The 24312-nt window shown below is 43.7% G+C and overlaps 1 protein-coding gene across 1 annotated transcript in view; it reads left to right on the top strand.

Annotated features, from left to right (window-relative positions):
• KIAA1549L (KIAA1549 like) overlaps window positions 1–24312 on the top strand; it is a 305396-nt gene that overhangs the window by 183865 nt on the left and 97219 nt on the right. The window contains exons 2-8 of the mRNA XM_058663193.1: window positions 2702–3037; window positions 5575–6165; window positions 8272–8387; window positions 11647–11866; window positions 12680–12813; window positions 21156–21318; window positions 23024–23083. Of these exons, the coding sequence (XP_058519176.1) occupies window positions 2702–3037; window positions 5575–6165; window positions 8272–8387; window positions 11647–11866; window positions 12680–12813; window positions 21156–21318; window positions 23024–23083 (1620 nt within the window). The remainder of the gene's footprint in view (window positions 1–2701; window positions 3038–5574; window positions 6166–8271; window positions 8388–11646; window positions 11867–12679; window positions 12814–21155; window positions 21319–23023; window positions 23084–24312) is intronic.

Here is a 24312-nt window from a genome sequence, read left to right as displayed (position 1 = left end):
TATTTCTTCATTCTCTTAACAAGCAGTTTGGTACGTCAAATTTTTTAAAATTATTTATTATTTAACTTCAGTAATTACATTGTATTATGTGACACAGTTACATAGAAAGAGAATATTTTGTGTTTCCTAAATCAAAATAAAAGACATACTCCTGCCTTAATGAAACTGAAAAGATTATCTCCAAAACCTATCTCTCTCTGTTTAACTTTTGTGATTGCAGAGAATATTGCATGTTCTAAAAGCTCCAATATTTTAAGATGTTAGGGTTAATTATTTGTGCTTCTGTTGCAGTCATTGGTGGAATGTGATGGGCAGAGTGAAGAGTAGGAACCGCTTTCAGAAACACAGCATGGAAAGGAGACCTCTGGGTCTGCCTCTGTCCTAGGCCAGACAGGTGGCTTCTGACAGATGATGTCCCAGCTAAGGGCCATAGTGTCCTGCTTTGTTTGACAAAAAAACATAGAGGCATAGAGTTTGCAGTGACAGCTTCTTCGTTGCTTTTCTTCTTTTATTCCTTAAACATTTGTTTAGCACTTTTCTGCTTAAAGAATTCTTTCACCTCCAAAATTTCATTTGCTCCTTATACCAGCCTATGGCAGGGATGTTAAGGATGTGCTTACTGCTGATGCAATATCCCACAGTTGTCCAAAGACACAACTCCAGGGGGCCGAGGGTGTGCAAACTCAGATCTTCTGACTTCACCTCTTGGCTTGCTTCTTTATATCAAATGGCTTTTAATGTTTTGGGTTTTTTTTTTTTAAGCTGATAACATGGAAAGCTCTATGTATACCTTTTCTTTATTTTAATATAATATATATATACACGTTTTTAAAAATTTCTTTTTATTTGAAAGAGAGAGAGAGCACACCCCCACCTGCTGATTCACTCTCCCAATGCCTGCAGCAGCCATGGCTGGGACGAGTCAAAACCAGAGCAGAGCTCATGCAGTGAGAGAACCATCACCTGCTGACCCCAGGGTTTGCCTTAGTAGGAAGCTGGAATTGCAAGTGAAGCCAGGACTTGAAAACAGTCATTCCCGTTGAGACGTGGGCACACTATTTGGCATGCTAACCGTTGACGAAACACCCAGCCCTGGATATTGTGTAAGGACTCTTATCCTTGGCTGAGGTCATTGGTCCCATTGACTTTAAGGAACCTTGGAAGTGGGAGTCAGCCTATAGGATGCCATTTCCCTTCCCTAGCGTGTGAAATTTCCACTTTGGAATTCACTACTTCCTGCTTTCCATCTCCCTGCTTGTAGTTCAGGTGCCCATGCCAACATTCCCAGGCCCTTAGGCGTTTGTAGTGACACTGGGCCCGGGAGAGCTGCCTACGCCGTATTTCCAGTTTGGATGCGAATTGTTTTTCTTTCTGAAAGAACCTAATCGGGAAGAATTCTCTTTTGCCGTTTTCCATAGTGTAAATGGTAGCATCAGAAATCCTTTGAAATCCAGGAAGATACATATGTATCTGTTATTTTGCTCAAAGGCTATAGAGGCATGGAAAGATGCATGCTCAGATCCACAGCCCTTCCGTAATTTTGTGTATTTTGGGTTCTTGGAGGAGGCTATTGGCCATGGCAAGCAGCCACATTCCTGTTTGATGATCTAGGTTGTGAATCCCACAGTGCATAAATCTTGAAAGCGATACCAAACTTATTTATTTTTGTTGTTTTAAAAATTGATTGATTTGAAAATCAGAGTAAGAGAGAAAGAGAGAGAAAGATCTTTAATCTATTGATTCACTCACTAAATGATTGCAACCACCAGAGCTGGGAGCCAGGAATTTCATCCACACTCTCCATATGAGTAGCAGGAACCATCTTGGATCATCTTCTGCTGTTTTCCCAGTCAAATTCACAGGGGGCAGTTGGGACCTGAACCTGCACTCCAATATGGGATGCTGGCATTGCAGCCAGTGGCTTACCATGTTGTGACACAATGTAAACCACATATATATTTTTTGAAAGTTCAGAGCCAGAGGAAGGGAAGAAGGGAAGGGGAAAAAGAGAGAGAGAGAAAGAGTGGGGAGAGGCTCCTATCTGCTCTCAAGAATCAGGCTGGACCCAATCAAACTCAGGAGCCAGGAAACTCAGTTTGGGTCTCTCACATGGGTAGCAGGGACTTGAATACTTGAACCACCGTGGCTTCCTCCAAGGTCTGCACTAGCAGGAAGCTGTAGTCACATACCAGAGCCCATGATCAGGTGCTCCAGTATGGAATATGGGTATCCTGCTAGTTTAAATACTTGCTCCACCAGTGTTTGAAAGTTTATTTATTTATATGAAAGAGGCAGAGAGAGATCTTGTATATTTTGGTTCACTTACCAGATGGCCACAAAAGCCGAATCTGGGCCAGACCAAAGTTAGGAGTCATGCTGGTCTCCCACATGGGAGGCAGGGGCCCATATACTTGGACCATCATCCACTGCCTTATCAGGTATATTAGCGGGAAGCTGGATCAGATGCAGAGTAACTGGGTTACTGGCATTCCGTTTTGTCCCCCCATTTTTTAAATGAAATGATATCTTCCACATCTTCACTTAAACATTACCTTTATCGTGACTTGTTACTTCTTCCCTGAAAATTTGTTGCAGCCTTTGCAAACTTTGAATTCATTATTTGAGTTTGTTTTTTGCAACTGACCACAACTGACACTTTCACATCATCCCTCACTTGACTGTTGGCTGCTTTGTTTCACAGGAGCAGACGATCTACAGATAAAGGTCACCCCGACCCCAGAGCCATTTTCACATGGGAAATGGCTGCCGATTTCACCAACATGGCCTTTCTCAGATGCCAGGTCTTCTCCAGCAGTGGACAGGGTCAAGAACGTGCCAGGACCATCCCCTGAAAATGCGAGCTTGCTGCAGTTGGCCCAGACGCCTGTGCCTCGGACTTCCCGCAAAACTAGGGCTCATGCAGACTTCCTTTACCAAGGAAGTGGACACAGCGCCTCCTTTGAACCTTCCAAGGATTCCTCTGAGTCCCTGGAGCACCCAAGGCCTCGAGGAGGAAGAGAAGTGGCCGACATATCAGGTTTGCTTTGCACCAGCATGGTGCCCACATTGTCCACCATCCCATCGGTGACCTTGAGCAATGTCCTCCTGTCCCACTCAGCACTGGTGGGGACTCCTCCCCCTTCCTTTCACTCCCCCCTCCACCTTCATCTTCTCCATTGGCCCCTAACTCACCTCATACCATCACTTTTTCTCAGCCAGCAGAGCAGTCTGCCAAAGTGTCTCCATTCCCCCCACCCAAAAGCTCCAGCCAGTTCTTCTGTCAGTCAAAGCATAGCTAAGTCTCTAACCCCATTTTCTGATGACATGAACCACACTCCATCCCCAAAGACCCAGGATTTCAAAGGCATCCCTTATGTAGGTTTCTCTGGATTCTCAACACAACATGATTTGGAGCTGTCCCCAACAGAGGATCCTCCTCCATAGGCTGTCCTACACCTGGGGTTTTGAATTCAATCGCAAGGCTGGCCCATCTGTTTCCCACACCCCTGGCCCCTGAAAGTCCTCCTTGGCTTCCACATGGAACCCTCTCCAGCTCTGTGTTGGAAGTGGCTGCAAGTCCTGCCTTCTCTCTGCCCATCAGCTCCAACGTGGCCGAGGGAGAGCACCGTGGGGTGTCTGTGCCGACACTCAAAGTCACAGCAGCAGCAGCAGCAGCAGTGATCCGCAAGGCCAAGCTTTCACTTTTCCAGACTGCAGGACCAATGGCTGTAAAAATGACCCGCCACAGAAAGCTGGCCCCCACAACTGCAGAGGAGGGCTCTGCTAACTCATACTTGTCAGCAATTCCAGAGAGTTCCGGAAGGTTTGCCCTTTCTGCAGAATACTCATCTTCATTTCCTTCTTCTTTCACCGCACTGAGTCAAGGGCAGGCTGTGCTCTCTGGGACAACTCCTGCATGGAGTGAGATGGGGAGCAATGCCCACCCCCCTTATGGTGGAGATTCCTGCCCCTCAAGAGGCGAAGGACAGGTTCCCTCCTGCCATGGTCATAGGCATCCCTCACTCCAGCCAGCTGCCAGATTTGCTCTCCATGGCTCAGATATTTCCGCTGCTGCAGCAGCACAGCATGGCAAGCCTATTCAGGGATCGTAAGCAGGCAAATGGGATGCTGCCTTTCCAGGCCCTTCCAAGTGAAGAGGTTCCAAATCTGCACGCTGTAACTGAGCTCACTGACATTGGCCCTGATCAGATTTCATCTCCCATCATGGCTAACCACCTTCCTTCAGTCGCACCTCCACCTTCCACGTGCCCCAGACATACCTCCCAGCCAGTGGCCTTATCATCTGGCTTTTCCCATGCCTGGCCAGAGAACCACACACTTACTGAGGCCCATATTGAGTGGCCAGATTCAGCTCCCAAAAAGGTGACAGCATTTTCCTCCTCCATCGGTGTCTACAATTTCTTAGCAATGGGAGACATAAAAAAGCCAGCAGGTGCAGATATTTTGTGGCATTCCCTTCTAGTGGAAACCGAGTCCCCTTCCAAAGACCCAGTGCCATCTGGTTTTCAGCAGCAAAAAATGAGGGTTTCAGTGGACACATAATTAATTTCACAAGTTGGCAAAGTCATTCTGTTTTAACTGGTTCTCCCAGTGGCTCAGTCACAGCTACCAATGCCATTGCAATAACATCTCAGAATTTTCAAAATACTGCCAGGCACGTGGTGACTACAGAAGGCCTTAGCATTCTGGATCTGCTCTTTGGTTCCAGTTTCCACCATCTCAAGTCAGATGTGACCGTGGTTGGAAGCCATAAGGTTATCTGGCCTACAAACAGTAACAGCCATTCCAGGAACTTTGAAACAGCTGCAGTTGAGTATTACCCAGTCATAGGGCAACAGTCTGGGTCTCGTCTCCACGTGCAGCCTCCTACTCAGCCAACACATTTCCGTTAGAGGCCTTAACCATGTCTAACTTCAATAGCCAGCTCACAGGAGATATTGTCAGTTGGGACAATCCAGGTGCTCAGATTTCCAGTGTCAACTCTTCATCACCTGTGATACATGCTCCCACATCCTCCCAGGGTGCCCAAGGATATCCCTCGGCAGCTGAATCTCCTCCTCTATTGACCAGTGTCTTTTCCAGGATCCCTTTAAAGTGCTGCAGGCTTCTAAGTGCCCCAAGAAATGGACAGGTACATCCACTAATGCAGGTAATTTGTGTCCTAGTGCACACAGAACAGTTGTGACAGCATTCCAAAGCATCTTCAAGCTCAACACAGATGATCAGCTTTGCTCTAAAAGAACACACACACCCTTTCTAGAATGAGTTAGCAGCCCCACTAGGCATGAACTTGATCTTCTGCGCACTTGATATGTTCAACGTCATTGGAACTTACATGTCTTATTGTTAACCACAGCTTTGCTCTAAGTGGCATCTTCATTGTGATGAATCAGTTAAATGAGCCTAAACTTCTTTTGCCTAAGTTCCTTTCACTGAAAGCCCAGAGCACAGAGACCTTCCAACTCAACCCTCACTTACTTCCATTTATCATCAGAACAAGTGATGTGTGTCATTCCAGGCCAATGACAAAATTTCTTGTTTTTGTCTTTGCAGTGGACTCTTCAGTAGCGTTCAAGATAGAGCCAACAACAGCAGCAGCCACATTGTTTTTGAGAAAATCAAGTACACTGGCTCTGTCTGCAGCCCTGGTTGCTAAGGGCACCAGCAGCAGTGGATTAGCCAAGAGTAGTCTGACCACTGTTTTGGCTAAAAATGCCACACACAAAGTGGCATCCAGCCCCAAGGTGGTGCCTGGGGCAGTCCATACAGCCTTCCCGTTTATACCAACCTACATGATGTCAAGAACAGCACACACCGTGAGCACACAGACAATGCAAGGGATCCCTGGCACTGCCTCCAGCCTGCTGTCCACAACACACCTTCCCAGGAAATCACAAGCCATGCACACTGGTCTCCCAAACTCCGCCAACCCAGAGGTGCCCAGAGCTTCCACCCCACGCCCGCTGACAGTCACAGCAGCACTGACCTCAGGCACAGCACCAGTAAAGGCGACTCGGCTGCCACCGTTGCCAGCAGAAAACACAGATGCTGCTCTTCTTGCAGTGTCGACCGCAATGGTCACTACCAGCAAGATGGCATCCAACCTGGAGTGCCAGATGTCCAGGAAGCTCCTGGTGAAGATAGGTGAGATGCCACTGGCCTTTTTGATTGTATTTATGAGAGAGCACGAGTGAGCGAGAGAGAGCCTGCTCAAAATGCCCATGCCATGGGCTGGGCCAAAGCTAGAAGCTGGGAACTCAAGCTGTGTCTCCCATGTGGGTGATAGGGACTCTGCTCTTAGAACCATCAGTGCTTCCTCCGAGGGTCTGTATTAGCAGGAACCTGGAGTCAGGAGCTGAATTGTAACTGCTAGGCTAAGCACCTGCCTCCATGATCTTTCTCACTTGACTTGAAGGCAGCAAGTCTGGGCTCAGAGATGGATCAGATGATTTTCTTTTCAGGTATACAGTTCTCAATCAAGAGTGACTCTTGACCCCTGCACCATTGGGTGGCATTTGGCCATGTCTGGAGGTATTTGAAGGGAGGAGTACCACTGCAAGCTTGTAGACTGGAGACCAGGATCCAACCCTTGACATCAAAGAACAATCCAGCCCCAAGTGTCCTTAGGACCATGGTGATGTGGGGGCTATGTAGGATTCTACTCCTAGGATCAGTCCTGATGTGTGAGGTTCTTGGGAAACCACAGTCCTCTGCAAGGATCTAAGAGAGACATGAACAGTTTGGCCTGCAAAGTGATGTCTCCTTAAATAAATAATGTTTTATGAGACTCAGAATCTAGGAAAGTGTTTTGTGGGATGTGTTCTCAGTGCAGTAGATACTAGAAGCACAGAGCTCCATACTTTACATACAGAGGATTTCTTTTGATGGTATAGAGGAGACTTTATTGGAACAGCTGGCATTCCTAGTGCCCTGATCAGAACTGGGACACTGTTTGCCCAGGCTCCACCCACCCTGTGGCAGAAACACAGGCCTAGCCTGCCCGGGTGCTTTTAATAGTGTGGTAATGTTTGCTATAAAAAGTTGAGGAATTATTGGAAAGAGCCTGCCAATGTGGAATGCTCGAATCCAGCCTTCCTTCTCACCCTACAAAAAATTACATGAAGCTCTATCTGGAGACATATCCTATTCTAAAACAGGAGATTGTGAAACCAGGCGCAGCAGTAAGTACAGTATTCTGCTTCCCAAGAAATGATACCATCTGTTTTCCCACCGCCCTACCTCCTCCCTTAAGATCTGTGCCATTTCCTCCAAGTGACAGGCTGCTCCACGCCCCAAGAGGCAGGAAAATCCCCCGTCCAGCCATCTAGTTAAGAATCCCTTCCCAGCATATCTCATTAATTCCTGGTTCCTCCCTTTCGGTTCTCTGCCCTGGGTATTCAATCTCCCTATCCTAGCTGCCGCTTACAGTGCTCACCTGACTTTCTGCTACAACAGCCATATCATCTCTCTCTGCCTTCAGACTCCTCCTCCTCCAGTCTGTTCCCTAGTCTGCAAAGAAACCAAGATACATTGCTTTGTTTAAAACGTTTCGCTTTTCATTGCTCTCGGGACCAAGACTAAGCACATCCACTGAGATATTTCCCCTCCCTGCGTCCTTGCACTTGGTGTTCCCTCCACTGGGAGCTGTTGGAAGCACATTTTGCCCTGTGGTATCACACCTGTTCACCCTCAGGACTTTGCTGATGCATCAGTTCCCATGGATGCTTTTCTTGATACCCAGCCCTTTGCCCCACTCAGGGCTACATGCTCTTTGTAGATGCCCCAACAACATCCTAGACTTCACCTCAGAGAGCACTTGTCACCTTCCATTGCCTTTGCTTCATCCCATGTCTCTTGCCAGTTGGTGAGGTGAGAACTTTCCCTTCCCAGTGCTAGCTCAGGACCTACACTCAAGCAGGTCGCCAGTGACTGCTGTTGTAGAAATTTCATAGCATACTAAGCCCACCGTTAAGATAAGAGGTGAATGTGGGTCAAAAATGAAGTGTCACCAGCCCACCAGCACTTGCTTACACTCCCTCCCTCTCCCCCAATTAGGGCCACAAATAGAGGGGCCATTCTTTGCTTAGGGCTTTACAGAGCCACTTCTCCAGCCCTCAAGGGTGGCACCTACACTCACCAAGTTAACCTGGAACTTGCAGGAGGCAGGGCTGGGTGGGGGGAGTGAGGGCTTGGGAATCACGTGGTGCTGGACCTAACCCTGACTCCCTGGATTCTGTTTTGCTCCCACAGTTCTCTTTGTAATGCCGAGGAGAGCACAGAGCAGTGAGACCTTGAAGCTCTCCGTGGCCAAGGGTCTCACGCAGGCCTTGCGGAAGGCTTTCCGCCAGAGTGATGTCGCTGCCCATGTAAGCTCCTAGCCTTGTCAGAGCATGCTCGGGTTGTCTGTCTCCTCCCTAGTGACCATGGCTACACTTTCCAGTAGACTGTTTCTTCCTTTTGCCAGATAGCTAGTGTATGGTGGTCAGAACAAGAAAAGCTTAAAATTAAGAAATTATGACTAATGACCTGTGAACAGAGGTATTTTTTTTAAACAGTTAAATCTTTTTTTTAATTTATTTTTTTTTAGATTTTCATTTTTACTTTTATTACAAAGTCAGATATACAGAGAGGAGGAGAGACAGAGAGGAAGTGGAGCTGCCGGGATTAGAACCGGCCACCATATGGGATCCTGGCGAGGACCTTAGCCACTAGGCCACGCTGCCAGGCCCAGAGGGATTTTTTTAAAAGCCTAGCTTATGAAGGCATGTCAATAAAACAGAAAAATTGAATTAAAATGTATGTTTACCTTGGAGCAAAAAGTTTTGAAATCTATGTATACTAGGGGTCTTCCAAATATTCACACAAAATGAGTATTATGAAAAAAAACTATACATGGATTTCAAATGAATTTTTTTCCATTTTTGCAACCAAATGAACTTTGTTCTATTTTTTTCCCCCGAACTTTTTGGTAGTACTCTAAAGTATCTCACTAGCCTGACTTTTACAGAAATGTATTTAATATTGTTTGTGTAATTCTCTAGAAAGTAGCCATTGCTTTTTCCTTTGTCTGCCACATCATTAGTAATAGTTATTTCTAGACATTTAGAAATTATTCCCACTTGTAAAACAAGTCCAACTTTGCTTCAGTTGCCAACAGCAACCAGAGAAGTGAACATTTCATTTTTATCCAAACACTTTAATGCCAAGTACTGTTTAATAACTGCTGGCTGGTGTGAGTGACATAGTCAAGTGATCCGGCTTTGGTTTACACTGCGTCGATTTAATTCCGAAATGCTGTGGCAGTAAGTGCAGTTGGCAGTCTTTGGACTCTTCTTTGGCCCTCCCTTGGCTTCCTCCTTTGAGGTTCTGTGTTCCAGCTGCTTTTGGTGTTGTAATTCTCTCCCTGCTCACAACATTGAAAGTACAAATGCGATTTGGCCCAGAGTTGACTGGTTATTGTCAATCGCTTTTATAAAATTCTAGGGGCAGAAAAAGAAAGGAAGGAAGGAAGGAAATGTAGGAAAGAAGGAGGGAGGGAGGGACAGAAGGAAGGAGGAAAGAAAGAAGGAAGAAAAAATAAATAAAAAAGAAAGGAGAAATGTACAGAAAGAAATGAGAAGTGTAGAAAGAAAGGAAGGGAGGAAGGGAGGAAGGGAGGGAGGAAGAAAAAGAAATGTATTCCTGAGAATCTTCTGTGGTTTTTGCACCCAAAACTTTCTGTGGTAATTGAAAAATGTGAATCTTCTCATTTAGTTGCCTACAAGAGGTTTCACTAGATCATTCTCAAACTACCTTCACTGTTTCAATATTTTTGGAGTGTCATCACAGACCCCTGCATCAGTTAGCAATTTTGAAAGGTGGTTCACTTTTTAAAGCAAGTACCTTTGTTTTCTAAGGGTGCCACACGTGGAAATCAAGATCATTTTCCGCAAAGATACTAAGCTGTAGTGAGCTAGAGTAATAAGTTCCGGTGTTGTGTGGCACAATAGGGTGACTGTAGGTAATGAATGTTCACACTACAACAAAATGATGTTTGAGGAGGTAGAAATGTTTACCCTGACTTCAACATTATGTGTCATATTCGTATATCATAACATCCCATGATACCCCATAAAGATGTACAGTTTTTATGTTTCAGCTGTACAGGTAATGAAACAAAAAGACAGAAAGTAAGCTACTTGTTAAATTCAAGGTGCACATTGTGAACTGCAGAAGGCCCGGAGGTTGAGTCTAGCAAACCTCTGTTTTTTAATAGGAAGATTTAGTGAGGGGAGAAAGGGGTTCACAGCTAGGCAATAATCCCTGCACTGAGACTGGATCCTTGAGGTGCTCAGGCCTGAAAAGGGAGCCACTTTGTCCCCAGGTGGTGTGTGCTATTTCTGCTGCACCTATGTTCCATCCTGAGGTACCACATGCTCCACCTAATGTCATCTGGAGCGTCAGTGTTAAAAGACCAGCTGATGGGCACACACACTGAGGGACCAAAGGCACAGCCACCCTGTTGTGGAATTAGAAGTCTTGGCTTTTTTGGAAAACACACCTGGTAACAGTAATGGAGATGTAACAATGAGTTGGGTGTGGAGGATGAATCAGGTCCTCCAAACACCCTGGCTAGAGTTCCAGATTTCTAAGACGAATGAGTTCTGGAGGAGGATGGTGATGATCTTTGTGCACCAGGATGGATGGAATTGACTCCACTGAACAATACAGGTCAAAATGACAGAGTGTATGTGATACGTATTTGACACCAATCAAAACATTGGGAAAAAAATATTTATAAAGGCATCACCTCTACCATGCATACATACAGCTATGTGTATGTATGTATCTGTTTATATACATAAATATGTGTGTACATATACATATATGAAATACATGTTTCTAGGAAATAAAGCTAAAGGAGGTAAGCCTGAGAGGGATCTATAAATCTCTTACAATGGTGGTAGTGTTAGAGATGATTATTATTTTATCTCTGTTTTCCAGATACACTAATTCTATAATAAGCACCCCATTTAGCATACCAAAAGCCAACCAGCCCGAGTTGTTAACATGCAACCCTAAGAAAACGAAGCAGGAGTATAATCTGAGGCTCCCGTTGGAGCAGTGGGCACTCGGGCTTTGGTCTTGAACCAACCTGTAAGCCATGTCTGAGTGATGCTTCTCTCTAATTCTAGAGAGAAGAACTCACACTATTTCCGTTTTGACCTAGTCCCCTCTAGGTGCTGCACTTAAATCTATGATTTCTGTCTTCTAAATCTTAAAAGTGCTGAGAAATAGAATGAAGATGGTTTCCCAGCATTCCATTTGCCAGAAATGTCTTTTGCCTGCTTTCTCCTCACTGCCTTTTTGGCAATGTGTGGTGCTCATAGGATTATACTGAGTCGCTTAAAAGTTAAAATAGCACAGACCTAGTCCTATCCATGTAAGTTTGACGTGAATTATATTTTTTCTGTATGGTGATAGTTTGAGGCTTGTCAAGTGGTACATATTTTGTAGAATTGTTAGAATTTTTGTTGAATGAAAACATTCTACTCCTTAGCCTTGCTACCTACCAGTTATGGATCTGAGAAACCCCAAGTATTCTGAAAACAAACAATGTGTTTTGTGGGTCCATTTGTTTTGTAGGTGGACATTCTAGAACATTCTCATAATGTCACAATTGGTTATTATGTTACCAAAGGGAGATTAGTGTACCTGCCTGCCATAGTGATGGAGACACTTGGTGTTTATGGAGTCAGCAATGTCACAGCAGATCTGAAGCAACACACTCCAAACTTGCAGTCTGTGGCAGTCCTTGCTTCCCCATGGAATCCCCAGCCTGCAGGCTACTTCCAGCTGAAAACAGGCAAGTACCTCAAAAGGAAATGTTCCTTTCCCATTTGGGGGTCAAGGGCAGTAGTGCATGAACACATGTTTTAAAACCCCATTGCTAACTGTTCTGTTGTCTTTTGAAGTCTGTACTTTCCTCAAAGGGTCCTGCCAATCAGATGTCCACACTCCCTTTCCAGCCTTGGGTCTATCGGGAATGTTCTCTCACTGGAGCCTTCCTTCTTGATGTATAGAATTTGTGCCTTTGAACTCCAGGTAGAATGCTCTACCTTGCATCACGAGAGGATAAGCCAGGAATTGAATGGCCACAGAATCAATGGTTTGCAGCTGCAGGTTTCACATGCTGCTGAGCCAGTGTGCTGCTGAGCCAGTGTCTCTGAGTCTAGGCACCTGAATCTGTTTTTTTCAAACTGGTGATTTCTGATCCTCAAGGTTTGTTAACTGCAGGAATCGCAAAACCATTGAAAAGGAAACAATCAGCTTACTCATAGGAGTCCATTGATTGTGGTTTTCCCTTCAAAGAAATAGAAGGCCCGATGTCAAAAGTTTTTGCCAGTCACTGAGGAAGCTGTCTAGATATTCCAGTTGATAAAATCACAAATCCTTTGCAGTGGAGGGGATCTCAGGTTCGATCGTGTTCTCAATTCTTCCTGACATGAATCATGTTAAAAGTCACCTTCAGAGCTACAATCAAACCTTGGCTGGCCTTATGTTATTTTCCTCGCTTCCCTTGATCTTAAATGCTGCTGTTTTACGTTGTGGCTGCAGTGAAAGCCGAGAAGTGGAGACACAGAGTTTGGTGCGTGCTGATTGATCGCTCTTGTTGTAGTGCTGCAGTTTGTGAGCCCATCGGACAACGTCCAGTCCTGCAGGTTTGCTCAGACAATGGAACAGAGACTGCAGAGGGCATTCCAGGATGCTGAGAGGAAAGTCCTGAATACCAAAAGCAACTTGACAGTGCAGGTAGGGCGGAAGGTGCTTCAAGCTGTGTTGTTAACAAATGATCAAAATGCACATTTGATTGTTCAGAAATGAACCAGCCCCTGTTTCGGTGTGAAAGTCATTTTGTACTTGGGGCGTATGATGCTAACAGTTACGTTATTGGTGGAGATGTGTGGCATCTGGCTGTGAGGGGAGAGGTACTATGTTGCTGTGTACCTGCTAAGGCCCAGAGTTTTCTATTTATTTTCCTATGTGATTCTTTTTCAGACCTTTTTAATATGGATTTTTAAAATAAAATTGAAATAGTATCTCATGTATGTTAGGTTCTACTATAAAATGAATAAACGAATTGATTTTTCAATAGCTAACTCACCAAGATTTACTTGTTGTAAATGCTAAATGCTTTACTAACACAGCATACTTAAGCTGTGCTTCTGATACAGTCTTACTCCCACTTCATGAAAGAGTGAACTGAGTGGTTAAAAAACTTGCTGCAGGCTTCATGGCTGGTAAAGAATGAAGCAAGATTTGAGTCAAAAGTCTACACTCTCATCCATTAAGCTACATTAGTATCAGTGTCATGTTGAAATGGATCCTTAATGAAACTTTCTGCAAACACAGAAATTCTTTCCCAGGGAAATCTCACGCCTAAAGAACTCTATTTTAGCTTCCTGGATTAGCAGTACATACACCAGCAGAGAGAGGCCTGTTGCAGACCCGTGATCTGTAATTGTTTAGGTATCATCTTAGTAAGGACAGATGCTTCTCAATGATAATCTTTCAGCCCCCAAATTTCTCTAACTGTGTTTTGACTATTGAACTAAAGCCTTTACAATTAGATCTGGTGGTTTCAAAATTGACGTTTAGCATAAGAGAATTATCAGCAAAGCCAATGTGATGTAGAGAGCATACAGTTTAATTTGTAACAGTAGCTTTCCTTTTCTAGACTCATCCTGAGTGTAGATGGAAGTAGTGCATCATAATTTACTTCTTATTAGACTAAGATCTGAAAACATGTCATAGACTTAAGATTTATGTAAGAAGTATGACTCAGCTCTCCTGTGGGAGGTCTTTTCTTTTGGATTGCATTTCTGATCGTCACAGGTGCAGGAGCCTAGTCAGAGCTTGGCAGCAAAGCACACTTTAATTGTATTCTGGAAACAGACATAAAGAGCACCTGCTATTTATCAGGCACTGGGAGAGACATCAAGAAAAATCAGCTGCCCTTGGCCTTAGGAAGCCTTTCTTGTGTTGTGTGGTGGTTATGGGCCACTAAATGAAGCTTTATAAATGAAGTAACAGACCTACCTTCTTTGGAAAGGTCTACAGCAGGTGATTGGAAAATTACATCTCAATACATTATAGATGCTCTAAAACATTTCAACAGTTTTTAAAATGGACGGCTAATTGTATGAATCATTTAATTAACCCCATTTCACTTTTGTGTTAGCTGACGGAGACCCAAAGCTAAATTTGTTGCCTGCATTTAGTAACTCTCTCGGTCCTGTCATGCATCCATTCCGCTGGAATAACTTTTCATCTGTTTTTGCCAGGATTTGGATTTGTAATGAATAATACTCCATTATATTTTGATTAACAGAATTCATAAGGAACCTCACATCCCTTGTAGGCTATGACCACTTACATATTTCATTAATTCATTTGTTTTTCTATTATAGCTTTATTGTTGGGGCTAGATCACAGTTGACTCAATTTGGATGTTTTATTTGGAGATGGGGCAGAATTGAGCTTAAAAGACTTCAGCAGAAAGAGGAAATTGGCTCATGCTACTGGCAAATTCACAGCCTGTAATTGGATCCAGGTGCTCAGATTATTTCTTCATGAGGTTCTCCATCACTTGCCTTACTTTGCTTTGAGCTGTTGTCATCCTCAGCTTTCACGGGGTGCTCCTTGCAGGTTTGCCTCCTCCTAAATATGCACAGAATGGTGGAACCATGCAGTGCTTTGTTTTGTGTGTCATGCCAGTCCAAATCTTGGGTTTGGCTCTCAAGGGACCAACTATGCTCTAATCTAGATTGGGCCAACATTAACTATAACCAAGAAGGTGGAATGTTCCAGTCAACCTGGCTCAGATGCTCACTGGTGTAACTTGGATGGACTAGCCCAGCCATGGACATGAATAGGGAGGAGATAGGAGCTGTGTCTTCAAAAAAATTATGGTGCTCTTCCAGAAGGAAGAATGGGAAGGAAAAGGGTGATGGCAAAGTGTGCATTGCCGGAGTTGCCTCTCCTGCACTGACATGGTCTGACTCTTGGGGACCAGAGCTATTGTCTTGATCTTGGACTAATACACCTCTTAGTTTGGGGGCTAGTATTAAAAGCCACCAGAAATTATCCTACTTTGTACTTAGCTGTTAAAAAAAAAACTTATTGGAGAAGACAGAAATAAATGAAGGACATCCTATGATTATAGAGTAATAGATGTCAACACTACCAAAAGGATCTATGTTTAAAAAAAAGATTCATTTTTATTGAAAAGTCAGATTTACAGGGACAAGAAGAGACAGAACGATTTTCCATCTGCTGGTTCACTCCCCAAATTGCTGCAATGGCCACAATGGCTGAAGCTGAGCTGATCTGAAGCCAAGAGCCAGAGTTTCTTCTGGGTCTCTCACATGAGTACAGCGTCCCAAGGCTTTGGCCCATCCTCCACTGCTTTCTCAGGCCACAAGCAGGGAGCTGGATGGGAAGTAGAGCTACCAGAATGCAAACTGGCACCCATATGAGATTCTGGCATTGGAAGGGGAAGGATTAGCCAACTGAGCCATTGTGCCAGGTCCAAGATCTACATGTAATCTACATGTAATGCAATTCCCATCAAGATTTCAGTGATCATTTTCTTAACAGAAACTTTTATATTGAAACTTATATGGAATCTCAAGGAATCACAAATAACTGAAGCAATCTTTTTTTTTTTTTACTGTTTATTTATTATTTGCAAAGCAGAGTTAGAGAGAAATGGAGAGAGAGAGAGAAATCTTCCTTCCAGCTGCTGATTTACTCTCCACATGACTGCAATGCTGGAACTGAGCTGATCCAAAGCCAGGAGCCAGGAGCTTCTTCTGGGTCTCCCATGTGGAGGCAGGGCCCAAGGACTTGAGCCATCTTCTGCTGCTTTCCCAGGCACATAAGTGGGGAGCTGAATTTGAAACTAGAACTGTTGGGACACAAACGAGTGCCCATTTTGTATGCTGGCATTTCAGGCAGAGGCTAAGCTTATTAAGCCACAACACCATCTGTAACCAAGACAATTATGAAAAGGCAAAACAAAGTTGAAGGGTCAGACTTCGTAGTTTCAAAATGCACTCCAAAGCTTTGGTGACCCAAACATTGTGGTGATGATATAAAGACAGACACATAGGTAAATGGAATACATCAGAGAAGCCAAAAATGAACCTCTTTATGTTTGGCCAAATTATTTTATTTTTTGAAAATTTATTCGAGAGACAGACAGAGCTCCTCTCCACTGATTCACTCCCTAAATGCCTGCAATGACCAAGACAGGAACAGACCAAAGCTGAGAAACCCATTTCATGTCTCAAACCTGCATGGCAGTGCCCTAACTACTAGAGTCAGTATGTGTTGTTTCCTAAGAAGGATTCACATTGTCAGGAACATGGACTTGAGATCCGGAGCCAGGAATCAAACCTAGACAGCCTGATATGGCATAGGGCACCTCAGCTGGCAGCTAGGCCAAAACGCTAGGGCAAATGATTGCTTCAGTCAAATGATTTTTGACAAAAGTGCCAAAGCGACTAAATGAGAGGTAGAAAAGCTAGCCATTTCAGCAAAATGAGAAAACTGGATATCTGCATGTGGGTGAATGAAGATGGACATTATCTGCCAACATTAACTCAGAATGTATTGAACTGAAATTAAGAGCTGAAGTTAGAACTCTTACAAGAAATTACAGGGGATAACTTCATAACTTGGGACTTGAAAATGATTTGTTAGCTCTGACACCAGGAGCACAAGCAGCAAAAGTTAAGAAATATGCAAAATGGTTTCATCAAAATTGGAAAATTCTTTGTATCAAAGGACAGAATCTGCAGAGCAAAATGCCAATGCACAGAATAAAAGATATTTGCACATCATGTATCTGATAAATGGTTAATATTCATGACATACAGAATGCCTTAAACTCAATAAAAGTACGTTAAGAAATGGGTAAAGGACTTGAATAGACATTGCTAAAAAAAAAAACAAGACTTGCAACAAGCATGTAAAAAGATATTCTGCATCACTAATCGCTAACGAAATGCAAGGCAGAGCCATGAGATGTGACTTTAACATGTCCCTCCCCTCCCCCGCAACCAAAGAATCAGAACATATGAAGTGTTAATGAGGACATGGAGAAATTGGAATCCCTATGTATTAATAGTAGGAATATCAAATGGTACAGACACTGCAGAAAGCAGTGATTGCTAAAAACAAAACACAAAACAAACAAACAAACAAAAAACCAGGGCCCAGTACAATGGCTCAATTGACTAATCCTCTCCCTTCAAGTGCCTAAATCCCATATGAGTGCCAGTTCCTGTTCTGGCTACTCCACTTCCCATCCAGCTCCCTGCATGTGGCCTAGGAAAGCAGAAGAGGATGACCCAAAGCCTTGGGACCTTGCACCAATATGGGAGACATGGAAGGAGCTCCTGGTTGCTGGCTTCCAAGTGACTCATCTCTGGCTGTTGCAGCCATTTGAAAGTGAAATAGCAGGTTAAAGATCTTTCTTCTGTTTCTCCTTCTCTCTGTAAATATGCCTTTCCAATTAAAAAAAAAAATATTTAAAAAATTAGCATTGGGACATGGAAAGGTAGCCTTGCATACAACCGGATCCCATATGGGCACCAGCTCTAATCCCGGACATCCAGCTCTCATACAGCTGTCCGCTTCTCATCCAGCTCCCTACTTGTGGCCTGAGAAAGCAGTCAAGGATGGCCTAAAACCTTGGGATCCTTCACCCACATGGGAGACCCAAAAGAAGCTCCTGGCTCCTGATTGAGATCAGCGCAGCTCTGGCTGTTTCGGCCGCTTGGGATGGAAGATCTTCCTCTCTGTCTCTCCTCCTCCATTTATAACTGATTTTCCAATAAAAATAAAACTATATTTATTTATTTTAAGGTACAATTCCATAGGGTTTTGTATTCCCCTCCACCAAATTCCTACCCCCCAACTGATTTTTCCCATAATATTACAATAGTATAGTCCTTCATAAGCAGTCATAAGTCCATCAGTCTGTTATTTAAATGTGTCCTGACATTGCTTGTACAGACAATGCCAGAAAGTCCAGCATTCCACTGTCTAAATATGTCCAACAGTTTCATTGGGAGTCCATCTTTGATTTGGAAGTAGAGATGCATACCACATTGTATCTTTACATCTGAATTTGGTAGTCTCTATTACACCATCACTATACATTCCCTTAAATGAGAAGCCATGAAACGAAGTCAACAACAGGTATGAAATTAAAACAACAACAACAAAAAATGTATAGCACCATGGAGTCGAAAAAACATGCCACTGAATAATCAACACTTGGGTGACAAAAAGAAAAATCAAATGCCTCTTGGGTAAAATGATGTCACCATGTGATCCATGAGCCAGTGATGAATTCAACAAAAGAAAAGAAACCTTGGAAGAAATGAAAATGAAACACATCAAAATATATGGGATGCAGCAAAAACAGTATGGAAAGGGTTATTGATGTTATAGTTTGCATGATGGGTGCCTTATATCAGAGAGAACATATGGTATTTGTCCTTTTGGGATTGACTTATTTCACTCAGCATAATGGTCTGTAGCTGGGATCATCTAGTTGCAGATGGTATAATTTCATGTTTTTAATGGCTGAGTAGTATTCCATGGAGTAGATGTACCACAGTTTCTTTCACCACTCCTCTTTGAATGGGCATCTGGATTGTTTTCATGTCTTTGCTATTGTAGATTGTGCTGTTGTAAATACAGGATTACAAATACCCTTCTCATATGCAGTTTTCATTTCCTTTGGGTATATTCCTATATATATCCTAGTGGGATAGCTGGATCATATGCCAGGTTTATTTGCAATTCTCTAAGTACTCTCCATATTTATTTCCATAGTGGTTATACTAGCCTGCATTCCCACCAAATCAACATAGAACCAATTTTATGATGCAACAATTCCATTTCTAAGCACATACCAAAAACATTGAAAGCTTGAACTCAAGCAGGTATTTGTCCACCCATGTTCATAAGTGGTTTCCCAGCAGCCACGAGGTGGGAGCAGCCCAGTGTCTTGCACTGGAAGAATGGATAAATAGAGGTGGTATACACATGCGATGGGAAAAGAGCCAGCCTTTAACAGGGGCAGGCATGCTGGTGCGGACCACATGGAAAAGCCCTGAGGGCATTTTGGTAGCTGAACGGAGCCGGTCTCAGCAAAGGTCTCTAGCGTTGTCAGATTGCTCATTGTAAATCATTGTAAATGATTCTTCAGAAAGAATGATGGCTGCATGGCTAGGGGCCAGGGAGAAATCAGGAGTTGTTTGTGGGCACAGAGCTTCCATTTAGGATAAATAAAACATTCTAAATCTGGATGAGCTGGATGGTTTGGGCAAGCTAAATGAGCTTGCCCAACACGTGCATGTACTTTGTTCTACCGAAGTAAACAATTAAACATTGTTACATTGGTACATTTTATTTTTGATGTGTTTTCACCACAGTAGTAAAATTGAGAACAATTTGCCTGGTTGAGTGTAAAGTGGACAGAGGTACTCAAATTGTTGGCTTTGTAGGCATACTAGGGGTCTAGTAAGACTGAGTTTTGCTGAAAGGTGAAAAAAAGTAGAATGTTCATTGAATAAATAAAGATCAAAAGACATGAATATTTTAGCTATGACTTTTTAGGTGGGAGTATGAATCGAATTGTTCAGAAGAAAGCATTTTTTCCTTTTGGATCCTTGGGAAACAAACACGGATACCTGTGGCTGAGCTGCATTCCAGAGACATATCCAGAAGGAATGAGTTGAGTGGAAATGTGGACTCTGTTGATCATTAATCACCGAATTGCAGGCACCAGGTTAGAGAATGAGAAAGAAACTTCCACAATGGGCAAGAGAGAGTGAAAAAGTGAGGCAGCTCTTCTTGAGAGGTCTTCAAAGTCAGGTTTAAGAGGAAAGTGATCTTTATGTGTGAGCATTGACGATGTGAAAATGACTGGGCATCAGTCTGCATCTGCGCAAAAGAAGACAATTTGAGGATCATTCTGTAAAAGGCCCTCTTTGTAGAAGAGTGGACAGAGACAGGGCACCACCCAAGGCTGTAACATAGTGCCCAGCTGAGGCCAGCTGAGGGCGCATTCCTAGCTGACCCACCAGGTCAGGGGGGTCTCAGCATCACATCTTTGCCTCACTCCTACCTCCTCTTAGGTTCCCTTTTCCTAAAAGCAGAGGAGCTTTCAGGGGACATGGAGCAGGACAACAAAAAATGACCCGAAAAGACAACTCAGATGTCTCCCGCACCCACACCCCTACTCCCAGCACAGAACCCGCCAAAATATTCCTCCCCAAGTTGAGTGACTGCCTATAGCTTGTGGGTTTTTTTTTTTTCAAATTTAATCTGTGAGGTATTTTTATCTGTACATTGACCCAGACAGCCTCATTTTCTAGCAGCTAGAAAACTGACTTGGATGAAGTGCAAGTAGAAAAAACCACGCCATCCTGTAGGATGCTCTGATGTTTCTGTATGTTCCCTATTGAATTAATAGGCCACGGGAATGTAATTGGCCTACAAAAATATATTTTATTTTTGCGAATTCCTTTTTTCATCAGGTTTGGTCACTCTGCAACTAAGTGGGTGAGCAACGTTACACATTGCTGGTGCTGCCAGCATTAAAATTCCCTGGAAGTTTGACTCCAGCTTATTCTGTGTAGGCATTCAGGGCCACCCTCGTTTGACATTCCTGTGCTCTAGTTTATGCTTTCAGAATCATAAAAGTCACCCAAGACAGGTTAGTTCTGTCAACAATCCATGCATGAAGTGGTTAAGAAGCTAAAAATCGAGGTACCCTGACTGTTCATTGTTAGCTATGTGACCTTGAACAAGTCCCTTGACCATTCTGGACCTCTATACCTCATCTGTGAAAGGGAGGCATAATTGGGTCCACCTCCTGGGGTTTCAGAGAGAGTTAGATGATGCCCTTAGCATGATGCCTGGCATGCAGAGAACAAGCTGTAAATGGTGACCGTTATTAATCTTGTCTTTTCCTTGCTATTTTACCATCCTCCCCTCAACTGCTCTTAAATGCCTCCTTCCAAAGCCTCACTTGGCTCATGTCCCTCCTCTTTCCTCCTGTGTCAATACAGGTCGTGAGCACATCCAATGCCTCACAAGCAGTCACCCTGGTTTACGTCGTGGGCAATCAGAGTGCCTTCCTCAATGGCACTGTGGCCAGCAGTCTCCTTAGCCAGCTCTCCGCTGAGCTGGTGGGGTTCTACCTCACCTACCCACCACTCTCCATTGCAGAACGTAAGTACCTCTGCATCATGTGTGGATCCCACTTGTCCCCTGACACCTTTCTCTTTTTAGACATTCGTGGTGCTGGGCCACATGCTACCTCTGTTATCATAAAACAACAGCTTTAATTGGCAGCACATTAGAGTGAATTAATGAATAGGTGATCACACAACTGGCAGGATGCCTTCACCTTTAATATTTCTCTTATCTCCTTAATCCTCACAAACAACTTGTAAGATACAGAATTAGCACAGTTATGTGAAGACAGAAAAACTGATGTGTCAAAAAGTTTTACAAGATACTCACTCAGAGGCTGGTGCTGTGACATAGCTGGTGAAGCCACTTCCTACAAAGCCTGCATCACATGTAGACATGGTTAAGGTCCTGGCTACCCCGCTTGTGCTCCAGCTGTTTCCTGATGTGCCTGGGGAGAGCAATGGGTGATGACCTAAGTGCTTTTGCTCCTACACCCACATAGGTGACCTGGAAGAAGTTCCTGGCTCTTAGCTTCAGCCTGACCCAGCTCTGGCTGTTGCAACTATTTTATCCAGCAACAGACTCCATTTTATCCAGCATTAGACTTCTCTCTGCCTCTCGCTATATGTATCTCTGCCTTCCTAAGAAATTAATAAATAAACCTTAAAAAATATATACTTTCACGTGGCTAGTAACATGTGAAAGCTGGGATTTAACCCCACATCTTCTGCCTTCTGAGCTTCCAGAACTGCCTGCTAGGGTATCTGTCTTTGGGTTGCTATGGTTTTCTCCCACTTTTGCCATTAGCAAGTGTTCTCAGACCTTCTGCCCCTGCCCTGGCTGGAGATATCACACAGCTCATTTGCAATCAACATCATGACTTCCCTTAAGAAGTCTGTGGCCTTGTCTTCCTCTAATGCCCTGGTTACATAATTCTCATCACCATGCAGGAGGCATAGACTTTAAAGACAATGCAGCCTACTTTTTGTGTCCAAACACTTATTTGATAGCCCAAGAAAGTGAAGGATTGTATTCTGAATTGTTCATATATTCCTGAGGTCATTGGGCAAGGATTTTTTTATGTATTTGTGAAATTGACTTATAATTTCCTCTTATGGTTGGTTTTGGTATTATAAATAAATGGAATGATGTATGCAAGTATAATTGGCACAGAGTAGCTACTCATAATTTTTAAAAACATTTTAAACTGTTTAAAGGCAAACTTCAACCAACGTCCATATAGCATGAAAATAGGACTCCTGAGTTTATGGCAAGAATGATTTTGTGAAAGATGGCAGGATGTCATTTGGCAGTATGTGCACATTAATTTTCTTCCTTGATTTGACATTCAATAATAATGATCACAAGGGTTTATTGAGCACCAACTGTATGCCATGCACAGTAGTGAGCCTTGTGCATACATTAACATCAATAGTCACCATACCTTTAGAAGCACTTAGCTATTGAACACCAAGTTCTTGACACTGGAGAAATCCACTCAGAAGCTAATCATCCCTAAAAATGTTAGTGATTGTGTTACAACTTTTAAATAGGAAGCTATATCCAAGACGAATTATAAGTGGGAGAGAGAAAACCCACAAACCCTAGCAACCACTGAAAGTTAGCTGTTGACTAAATCTTAGTTTTCTGAGCAGCCAGAGTTTGTCCTATGTAACAGATAGTTCTCAAGAATGATAAGGCAGAACTGTTTGTAATACGGCATGTGCTTGGTTTGTTTTAGCTCTGGAATATCCCAACCTTGATATATCAGAAACAACTAGAGACTACTGGGTCATCACAGGTAATCTTTTATTCTGTTATTTCCCCTCTTTGTGCTGGCTAGTGGCTCAATTTTTGTTTTGCAACCTTGCAGTGGTAGGATTGGCACCTTTCTCTCCCCGTGTCTTGTAATTGGGGGTGGGGGTGTGCGGGGGTTTACCTCTTCATGACCATAATAGAGTAAGCTAAGCTAAAAAGGGCATCACACTGAGAATGAAGAGTAAAGAAACCATTCAGCTTCCTTTAGAATCCCCATCCAGAAGCATTCCAAGGGGGGAAAGGGGAGCTTGATTGGCGTTACATTGTTAACCCATGCACATCCAGGACCTGCCCACATAACTGATTCTCTGCTGCTCGGGATCAGCACTTCTGTGCTGCCCTACAAAATCCCACTTAAAGCCGGGGAGTGCTGGGCATGCACTTGTCTCCGTCCCTGGCAGGAGTTCCACACCCACACAAGTCCTGGCGTGTCCTGACAGTGAAGGCGGATGGAAGTAGAAGGGTGTTTGGGTCGAGATTTCTCCCTTTTTTTTTCCCTTGACATTTTGCAGCCAAGCTGTATGAACCAGCAACAGAAGTTCTCATTTGAGTTTTCCAAAAGCCAGGCAGTAGTTCTGGAAAAGAAACAAGGGTTGAATGCAAAGAAGGAGGATGTTTGTAGGAGGCTGAGGGACCAGCTCAGGAGAGAAAAAGGAGTGGTTGGAGAATTGTTGACTCTGCTGCGACTGCCAGGACTAACTACCCCACAGAGCAGGTGCCTTACACAAATACCCATTTGCTTTCTTGCTGCTCTGGAAGCTGCAAGCCTGAGAACAAAGTGGCTTGGGGATGGCTTCCCCAGGAGGCCTCACTCCTTGTCTGGTAGATGGCTTTCTTCTCCCTTGCATCCGTGATCTTCATCTTGGTGTGTCTCTTCTTAGAAGGCCAACAGTCCTATGGAATTAGAGCCTGCCATAATGGTCCCATTTTGAACTTTGTTACCTCTTATAGACCCCCATCTCTAAACACAGTCACACTGAGATGCTGGGACTACGTGTTAAGACTAACTATGAATTTGGGTGTAGATGACTTGGCCCTTAATGAAGAAGGGAGTCGGGGATAATGTCACAGGTCTCAGAAGATGGACAGCATGCTGATGTCAAACCCCACTTCTTTCCTCTCCCATCTCCTGCCTCATCTGTTGGTCCAAAAACACAAGGATGGGCAAACTGCCTAATATGTGGATAAGGAGCACAATTCCCTACTTGATGA

This window comes from Ochotona princeps, chromosome 4, assembly GCF_030435755.1.
Source record: "Ochotona princeps isolate mOchPri1 chromosome 4, mOchPri1.hap1, whole genome shotgun sequence".
NCBI classification, from domain to species: Eukaryota; Metazoa; Chordata; class Mammalia; order Lagomorpha; family Ochotonidae; genus Ochotona; species Ochotona princeps.
This window is presented reverse-complemented; position numbering and strand designations above follow the sequence as displayed.